General features: G+C 30.6%; 8 protein-coding genes across 8 annotated transcripts; 3 read left to right on the forward strand and 5 right to left on the reverse strand.

Annotated features, from left to right (window-relative positions):
- The first annotated feature begins 422 nt into the window (after window positions 1-422).
- Chro.30126 (hypothetical protein) lies at window positions 423-2,543 on the forward strand. The annotated part of the gene is made up of 1 exon (XM_660993.1): window positions 423-2,543. The coding sequence occupies one exon, from the start codon at window positions 423-425 to the stop codon at window positions 2,541-2,543; it is 2,121 nt and encodes a 706-aa protein (XP_666085.1).
- Window positions 2,544-2,563: 20 nt separating this feature from the next.
- On the reverse strand, window positions 2,564-3,124 carry Chro.30127 (hypothetical protein). Its single annotated transcript, XM_660994.1, has 1 exon — window positions 2,564-3,124. One exon carries the CDS (start codon window positions 3,122-3,124, stop codon window positions 2,564-2,566), a length of 561 nt encoding a protein of 186 aa, XP_666086.1.
- Window positions 3,125-3,727: 603 nt separating this feature from the next.
- Chro.30128 (hypothetical protein) lies at window positions 3,728-4,201 on the forward strand. The annotated part of the gene is made up of 1 exon (XM_660995.1): window positions 3,728-4,201. The coding sequence occupies one exon, from the start codon at window positions 3,728-3,730 to the stop codon at window positions 4,199-4,201; it is 474 nt and encodes a 157-aa protein (XP_666087.1).
- Window positions 4,202-4,434: 233 nt separating this feature from the next.
- On the reverse strand, window positions 4,435-4,686 carry Chro.30129 (hypothetical protein). The annotated part of the gene is made up of 1 exon (XM_660996.1): window positions 4,435-4,686. The coding sequence occupies one exon, from the start codon at window positions 4,684-4,686 to the stop codon at window positions 4,435-4,437; it is 252 nt and encodes an 83-aa protein (XP_666088.1).
- Window positions 4,687-5,124: 438 nt separating this feature from the next.
- On the reverse strand, window positions 5,125-5,352 carry Chro.30130 (hypothetical protein). The annotated part of the gene is made up of 1 exon (XM_660997.1): window positions 5,125-5,352. One exon carries the CDS (start codon window positions 5,350-5,352, stop codon window positions 5,125-5,127), a length of 228 nt encoding a protein of 75 aa, XP_666089.1.
- A 1,765-nt stretch (window positions 5,353-7,117) lies between these two features.
- Window positions 7,118-7,645, reverse strand: Chro.30131 (hypothetical protein). The annotated part of the gene is made up of 1 exon (XM_660998.1): window positions 7,118-7,645. The coding sequence occupies one exon, from the start codon at window positions 7,643-7,645 to the stop codon at window positions 7,118-7,120; it is 528 nt and encodes a 175-aa protein (XP_666090.1).
- Window positions 7,646-7,847: 202 nt separating this feature from the next.
- On the forward strand, window positions 7,848-8,603 carry Chro.30132 (hypothetical protein). Its single annotated transcript, XM_660999.1, has 1 exon — window positions 7,848-8,603. One exon carries the CDS (start codon window positions 7,848-7,850, stop codon window positions 8,601-8,603), a length of 756 nt encoding a protein of 251 aa, XP_666091.1.
- Window positions 8,604-8,757: 154 nt separating this feature from the next.
- Window positions 8,758-9,153, reverse strand: Chro.30133 (cytoplasmic protein of ancient origin (92.4 kD) (3D707)). Its single annotated transcript, XM_661000.1, has 1 exon — window positions 8,758-9,153. One exon carries the CDS (start codon window positions 9,151-9,153, stop codon window positions 8,758-8,760), a length of 396 nt encoding a protein of 131 aa, XP_666092.1.
- Window positions 9,154-9,181: the final 28 nt, after the last annotated feature.

Consider the following 9,181-nt stretch of genomic DNA (forward strand, 5'->3'; position numbering starts at 1 on the left):
AGGATTTTAATTTATTTTTTATATTCAATTTAAAAATGTGGTATTATCGATTCAAAAACAAGTAAATTCAGAAAAACTGGTTTGATGAATAAGTTGAATTAGGGAGAATTTGTTGTGAAAATTTAAGAATTCTAAAATTCACTGGTTGATTAGAAGCTCTTACCCACAATTCTATTTTATAAAACATCAAAATTGAAAAAAAAATAAGGCATAAAAACAAAAAAAATGAATACAAATCATGTAAATAATTAGTCGCGCCTAAAAGAAATATTTATTCACAAGATAATGAACCTACACCCCACTAAGAGTAATTAATATTAGCTGACTTTCAAGTTAAAAAACAAGTTGAATAGGAGTAAAATATCTTAATAGTTCTGCAGTTTGAGATTACATGATTAATTATATATTTTTATTACATTAAAATGGAGAATATTCCATTACTTAAATCAGTTGAAAACAAGGACCCATCATTAAATTGGAATATTGATGTTTCGGCTGAGCTTGAAAAGTATTTATCAGCAATAGAACTACTAGATGAGGATATGAATTATAGTCAAAGTATAGAAGCTAATGGTTATGGATATAATAATGAAAATATTACTAGTAATAATGGGAGTTATATGCAAATGTTTAATTTTGTTGAAGCTGCTTTAATTATTCAAAACTCGACAAGCCTATATTCAAAGAAAATAGAGCATTTACATTCATTGGTATTTGATGCATTTCATTTATTATCTACAGGAAAATCTCAATTAAATGATGGAAAAATTGGAAATGACGAACATACAAATTCTTCAAATCAGCTTGCAAATAAGAATAACATAGCAGAAAAAAATACAGCATTCTTAATGTCTAATATGGTTTCAGTACCTATCAATTTACTTCAGCCAGGGAGAAATATAAATTTGCAATTTGAACAGTTTGGAAATAACAATTTGAACGACGATATTTCAGCAAAGTATTCTTCTTACTCTTCTTATATAGGAGTTTCCACTTTGGGAAACAGCATTTCTTTGCCCCAATATAGAATAGATACATCTTCAAATACCCTTTTTTTGGATGAAGCTGATTTGGGCCACTTTACTTCAAATGATTCAGTTGTAGAGCATGAGTATTTGGGTGATATGTTTGCAGAAAATGGCATGGACTATGACAGCTTCCAGAAAGAACATCAAGACCATGAACTACGGCAAAATGATGAAGTTTATGATGATGATATGGTAATGAATGAAGATAATGGACCTGTTGGGGCCGAGCTTGATGATATTGAAATAGAAAGCCAGGATTACATTGAAAATTTTGACAATAAAGAAAACGAGTTATTAGATAATATGGATGAAAAGGGAAAGAAGGATGTTAAGAGCTCTGCTGGAGGACGCAGGGATAAGAACAAGGAAGATTATTGGGTGTTTATGGATGAACATATGAAACTTGGTAAAGATAAACCATTGAAACCTGGCAGAACTTATAAAATCCCATCTAGAAACTATACAATCTCTTTAGAAAGCTTATCTCAAAAGGAAGATATATTGGATTTTATTGATATTTATAGTTTAAGTTCCTACTTTATGGGTTTAACTAAAATTGAGGGGGAAAAATATAAGCTTGGTAGTCAAAAATTACCATTTTTCTCAGATTTGAAACCTCCAAAGCTAAGTGTTGAAAAGCTTTTGACATTTGATGACCCTGATTATGAATATTTGAGATTATTAGAACCAGAACTTAATAAAAGCGCCTCCAGTTGGAAAAAATATCATTCCAAGGTATTCTTTGGAAGTATGGATAAGAAAAGGAGAGAATTATTAAATTCTGGTTCAGGCAATGATAATGAGCAGGAAACTTCAGAATTTAATGATCTTGGGATGGGTGAAATTTCTGAATACGATTTTGAACAAACTCAAGATGTTCTTTCGGATCCTGAATTGCCTTTGGATCCTATAGAAGATCATATCCAAGACGATGAAAACTTAATGGAAGGAACACAAAATCAAGAGGAACAGATAATTAGCGACTCAAATTTGGTAGATATTATAGATTTTGAACAGAACTTGTCAGAGTTGCACACCAGAATTAATACATGGACTGGCTATGTAGAGCCATTATTACAAGCTCAAAACTCTAGACCTGAATTCAACATTCATGAAGAAGGGAAAATGATCATTGAAAGGATGAAAAAGTTCAACATTATGGAACAACCCATAAGGTTTGAAGAAGTGACTAATGGGTTTTCTAAGTGGCAAGTATGCAGATCATTTCTGGCAACTTTAATGCTTTCAAATAATAGAGAAATAGATATTCTTCAGGAAAACCAAAACACTATTGAAGAGGAAGTCGACTTCTTCTCCATAAAGTTGTTAGATGAGGATGAAAAGAATCAAGCATTGAATACAAATGTTAACAATACTGAGAAAGCTAGTGTAGTAAATCTTGATTTTCCAAAAAAGAAAAAGACAAAGAAAGACTTTGAAGAAGAAAGCAACGAATTGGGGAACAAATTAGATAAAGGTCAAAGAACATCTAGAAAAAGAGGGAACAAAACCTAAACAAAAATTATTCATATAAATTATCTTAGACTTGAACTTGAATAGTATTGTTGATTTGAGTTGTAATAGTTCCCAAATTGTGAAAATTGAGGATGGTGACAGTGATTGTAATTATTTGGATTTGTATAATTCAAAGTACTGACAAATTTGCCTTGAAGTTTATTAAGGTGTTTAATTTCTTCTTCAGGACTTTCAAGCGGATCATAAAAGTACTCATTGGATTCTAATTCGGCCAGTTTATCTTCGCTATGCTTTAAATTTCCACCAAAGTTTGCAATCATGAAAATCCCTATTCCAAAAATAAACGCAGCTAAACAAACTCCGAAAAGTATTATCCATAATGTTGAGTCTTGCGATTTCAATATTAAAGGAGTACCATATAGACCATTCGATTCAAGATAGCCAGTTGATGGATATTTACCTGTATTTCTAAAGAAATCAATTTTATAATCGGCATTATCTTCCAATTGTGATCTTTTTCCACATAATACTAAATTACATACATTATCAATAAAAAATATCAAGAATTGAAACAGAAATTTCGCATATTTACAATGAATTATTAATGGGTTCCAACTCATTTATAACACTTTATTTTATACGGAAAATATTTGATTACTCCTTAATACTTTGAATATTATAATCAAGATCATTCAAACAATTATTTAATAGTTGTTTAACTGAAGATGAATGTTTAGAAAGACGATCAATACGCTATTGATACATTTACTGAGCCATATACCTTATAATTATTGTTTACATATATATGCATGCATATGCAACAACTCTTATTAATGGAATATACTTTCCCTTATTCCAATCAGTTTGTCATGCATATTTTGGCGCCAACATTCAATTCATAAATGTTTATTTAAATTGAAGATCTTAATATTGGCATGAGACAAAATTTTAAAAAATTTTTCAAAGTTTTCTTTAAAGGTTAATAGGATAATATGAGGAACTGAAGAATAATTCCTTTTTTCTCTTTTTTTTGAAGATATAATAACTTTGGATTCTTTTCCTCAGTTAAATTTCACATTAATATTTTAAATTGTGGGATTAAATTAATGATATAAAGCTTTAATTATATATGGAATTATAGAAAAAAGGATCTAAAAGGGTTTCCAAATTTTGAAGTAAAATATATCTGCAGGTTACGAGAACTAATTGTAAAGCTATAAAAGATGAGCTCAACTTATTCAACGTTTGTGAGCTCAATTGGAGCAATTGAGACGGGAGTAATGGGAACCTTGGCAGGAGGACCTTCATATTTTATTCCATTTGCAATTTTTGGATACTATAAGACGCGAGCAGATGTTAATGCAGCAACAAACAGAATGATGGAAATAGCAGATTCTTCAAGAAATCCAAGAAAGAATTTTACTAGGAGTACAAAAATGAGAAATACTCAAGAATTTTCAGGACAACAAAATAGCTATTTTTGGATATTGACAATATTAGCAGTTGCATTAGGAGTTATTGCCATTAGTCTCCTTTCGTGTTTGGTTGGAATAACTCCTGATGATGATTATAGAGAATCAAAAAAAAGAAGAAGAAAGTTAATGGAAAATCCTAAAATTACACCAGAGGAATTTGCAGTCACAATGGCTAATTACACTCCCAATGAATATAAATATAGAGAATGGAACCGAATATAAAGTACAAAAGAAAGACAAGAAAAATAGCGTAATGAATAAATTAAATTATATCTATTTTTATCTTGGGTCAATTAAGAATATTATTTGATTCCTTTAAACATAATTAATTCAAAAGGTTAATAACGACTACTTTGGTGGGGATTAAGAAGTAAAATTCATTAACGCGAAGGCTCTCAGGAATAAATATTGTCATTGAGCCTTTGAAATAATATAAGTATACAATACAAATTTTCTCAAGGATTCATAAGTTTCTCTGGAAAAACTACACAAGGAGCAAGTTCAAACGCCCATATTCTGATGATAGGACCAATCAAAGTGGATGAAATTAAAGCAATAGAAACTCCAAAAGCAGCCTTATACCATTTTGGCTTTAAATCTGACTTAAAATTGCATATAATTCCAAGACAAGTACCAGAAACGAATCCTCCAATATGACCCCAGTGATCAATAGCCGATGATGGGTTGCCCCAAGTAATCAAAATCATAAGTATTCCAAAAAGGAGTATATTAATAACCACTTGTTCCTTGTTTTGTAAAGTATGCCAAAATAAGATTAGTTCTGCAAGTTGTGCTCCAATTAATCCAAAACCTGATGTGGATGCACCAACTGCTACAACGCAGCTACTTCTAATGGCAACTGAAAATAGATTTCCAAGCAGTCCCGAAATAAAGTAAATTGTGAAATTAAGAATTCTTCCATATTTTACTTCGCATGATAAAGAAAGTCTTATCTGAAATATTATATTAAAAACGATATGCCAAATTGATGCATGTAAAAAAAGACTAACAAGAAGTCTCCATACTTGACCTTCCTTAACTAATGAGGGAACACTGGCTTGGAATTTTATTAAAGTCGTCCTAAAAGGTTAAAAAAGGAAACAGAGTTACAATAAGTCAAAATTTAATGATTGTTTGTTTCAAACTTACACAAATGGAGATAATGCATAAGACCCAACAATACAAGTAGCTATATATACAATAAATTGAACAAGGCTTATCCAAATAATACTATGTTTCCAAGTGATTCCAGGGAAAAACAAATCAACAAATCTTAAGCTAAGCCCTGGATCATTGTTATTAAAGCTTCTACCACTTTGGCTTCTGCTATCTCTTTGGGGAGGTAAATCAGAAAGTCTGTGTATATTTGACATCTTAAGATTCAATATTTATTTTCCTCTTTTTTTGTTGAATTGCTGTTGTAATCGTTTATTTTGAATTAATTATATATCCATTAATAGATAATATTAGTTTTGAAGTTTAATATATTTTTGTATAATAAGCTCTCCAAGTACCTGTTGCTATAAGAAAATGATTTTAAGTTCCAATTACTTTAATGAGTTTGTAATTGTTGCATTTGAGAGCTTAAAAGATGATTGGGTTGTCTCTTATAGTGTAAGGTATTTATTTAAATTTAATATCTGTGTATATATAATTTGGCCACTAAAGGTAGCAATTAAAGTTACTTCCTAAGTAATAATTACAGAATTATAAATCTGCAATAATTTTACACTACAAAGCCCTCAAAATACCTTAATCTCCTATTTAGATTCAGGAGAATAAAAGGGATTCACCAGATTTATCTTTATACGCTTCTAATAAGTAGTAATCAAATTTTTTCTTTAAAATCCTTTTCTGTTTTTACAATTATTTGCCTTTAATATTATTATTTCTACCGCCACCGGCGCCAAGTTTTCGGCGCCTTCCGGCTGGGTATCGAGTTTTTGTAAAGCAGTAAAAATGAAATCAGAAACAAAAAAAAAAAAGAGGGGTTTATGTTGTGGGGATAATGTGGAACACAATATAAAAATTAAGAACATAATATTTGCTTTATTAGGGGGGATTGGGTTGTTTGCACACTTGTGTTATGAATATGTAATCTATGTAAATCAGTTGCAAGTCTTTACAAATCTGAAAGTTAGGCTCGTTCTAAATCCTCTTTTAATGATAGAGTTAGGGCTTAAATGAGGAAATTCTTTAATATTAATGACGTTATGGTTTTCTAGATTGTCTTGGTGCCTGAAATCCGAGATTTGAGTAGAATTATAAATATTAGAAATAGAATTGGTAAATAGGTAAAGCTCACCTGGATGAAATTCCATGTAGAAGTTGAGTATAGCATAGATCTTGAAAGACTAGTAGGCTGAGTTTGGGGACAATAAGTGAGAATAGAGGGAATTTGTTTTCTTGAATATCAAGAGAGGGATTCCAAAAGTCGAATAAAGTGTCAGATTCTAATGAGATGATTGCAACTCTTGGGTAATAGAGGGGGCCATCCTTGTGAGGAAGAATCCCTTTGTATTGTTCATACTGATTGATTAGTACATGGTTTGGAGTTTCTTCTTTTGAAAATATATTGTAATCTACTAAAGATTGAGAAATAGATTCTAACCATTCAGGTAAATCTTTCTGATCAACAATTCCTGATTCAGAGACTGTTCCTCCCCATACTTGAGTTTGTCTTCCGTTCAATTTTACATTTAGAAATGAGGATCTTGAGATATTCTCTAGTAATATCTTTTCCTGTTCTGGAGTAATCCAATCTAAACATTCAAAATAATATAAATAAATGATAAGTTTATGAACTCTATGTAACAAAAAAATGGAATAAATGGGCAGATTTACTTACTTTGAATACAGTATATACTAGGGAATTGGGATGGAATTGGCTTGATTTCCTTACATATATTTGGCCTAATGGTACCGAGTTTAATGTACTCTATAGGCTTAGAGCGAAGGATAGAAGCACTTCTTTCAATATTCTGACCAAGTTCCTCCTTTCCACCATCCTTAATCTTTTTAATAAGATCCTTAATCATCCATTAGTCTAAGTAAAAGCAGAAATTTGAACAAAAACAAATATTGAAAGATTAGGAGAAAGGCGGGAAAATTTTGAAAGACTTAATTCTAAGAGAAAATCTACAAAACCCTTTGGTGGGTAAGAGAAACTAAAAGTTTGCTATATATAAATGATGTGTAAATTACAGAGAATGAAAAGAAGGCAGTCATTCCAAATAGAGTATTATACATCCATCTTGAAAATATAAAGTAATAGTACATTTTTGTACCAGCAAGGTATCTTGACATGAATACCTTGTAAGAAATCCAGCATCCCCATAGAATGGCTCCATATTGAACGAGGTTAATAATAAGTATTAAAATTAGTCGGTTGGACCATTCTGAATCACTACAGTATCTGAGAGATCCAAGCTTTGAAAAGAAGATCGAATTTACACTTCCAATGAGAAATACAATGAAAAAGTATGTTGAGATTTCAGATCCAAAGTTTGCATTTGTAAATTTACTATACAAAATTGAAGATATACTCCAAATAGCAATGAAAATATTTAAAAACATGAGGCTGTAGCATTGCCTCACAATTTGATTCTTTAATAATGGAGCTGGACCTCCTCCCAAAGGAGTCAATTTTAAGACATTCAAAAACATGGAGTTAAGTGAGTTCTCTGGCTATTATTCAACTATTTTTGTACATCAGATATTCATTATTTATTATTAAATCAATTTATTTTTACCTTTATTTCCTATTTATTATTATATAATTAAAAATACTAGTGGTATTTTGGCGCCATAATTTGTTTCTATACCGGCGTTAAATTAAGAGTGTAGAAATTAATATATAAAGGCGATAATGAATGATGAAGTAGAGAAACTTAGGAGACAGGCAGAAATAAGAAAGAGAAAATTGCTTGAGAGGAGCAGTGATAGACTAAAGCTCATTTATCCAAATTATGAAGAGTCTGAGAATAATGTGAGCTTGGAGTCAATAACAGACGTTAGATATGGGGAATCTTCAAAATCGAAGCCGATAAGTGAATGCAAAAGTAGTATTAGTGAGACAAATTCAAGAAAAATAAGCACAAATGGTACATTTTCAGATTTTTCTCAAGAAGAAATTGGTGATCAGAGAAAGAAACAAGATTCAAGATCAGGTCTTAAACTAGTTTCTTATATTGAATACTGGAACCAAAAGGAATTTGAGAAATTTAGAAAGGTTGGTTCATGTATATTGGGAATATTTTTATTTATGATTCACAATTTTGTCCCAGATTCTTGCTTATATCAGTTTTTCTCAGCGAAAATCAGGATCAATTCAATATCTGGAATTGTTTCTTTCATTGTATATCAGTTTTTGGTTTCCCAAGTTTACCTTTACAGTTATTTCAGTATTTTTCTTAACTACTCAGGTTCAAATGATAGCGAAAACAAAAAGTGGTATAAATCCATTTTTGGCTGTAACAACACTCAAAAAGTTGACTATTTAGTCATAATGAATAATATTATCCAATTTGCCATTGCAACAAAAAACTTTATCTCAGAGTGGTTTCTTCTTGTCACATTTTACTCTTTTTTTAGTTTTATTCATATCTATTTCCTTGCTAACTAATTACTTTATTAATTTTCGGTACCGTTTTGCATGCATGCAGTTTTGTATTAAAAATTGCATGCACGAGGATGCGCATCAATTAGATAATAGAGAAAAATAAGATGATAATTTAATATAGAAATTTAATATTTAAAGAAAAAAATTGTTTTTAAATCTACCTAGAACAAGATGTTAGTAATAATTCACCGGAAATGTCTTCATCAAGTTTGGACATGGTCTTCAAAGCATCATCATTAGATATGAATTCTTCTTCCTTCACCGTAGTATTAGTACGGTTAATTGAAATAAGAGGATACAAAGCGTTCATGATCGAGGAGTAAATAGTAGGATTATGTGACTCTTCTTGGCTAAGAAGTTGTTTCATATGCCTTCTTTCTTTAGGCTGAGAAAAGCAAGCAGGGCAATTTTCAGTTATGATTGGAAGTTGAGCCTTTAGAGCAAAGTTTGCAAGATCTTTTTCTCTACAATAAATCATTGGCCTTACTACTCGGACATTATACTCAGGAACAAAATAATTTGCTTTCATTGTATTTAGCTTTCCATTATTCATCAAAGAAAGCAAAAAGCTTTCACAAATA

The sequence above is a fragment of the Cryptosporidium hominis genome, assembly GCF_000006425.1.
Source record: "Cryptosporidium hominis TU502 chromosome 3 CHRO013071, whole genome shotgun sequence".
NCBI classification, from domain to species: Eukaryota; Apicomplexa; class Conoidasida; order Eucoccidiorida; family Cryptosporidiidae; genus Cryptosporidium; species Cryptosporidium hominis.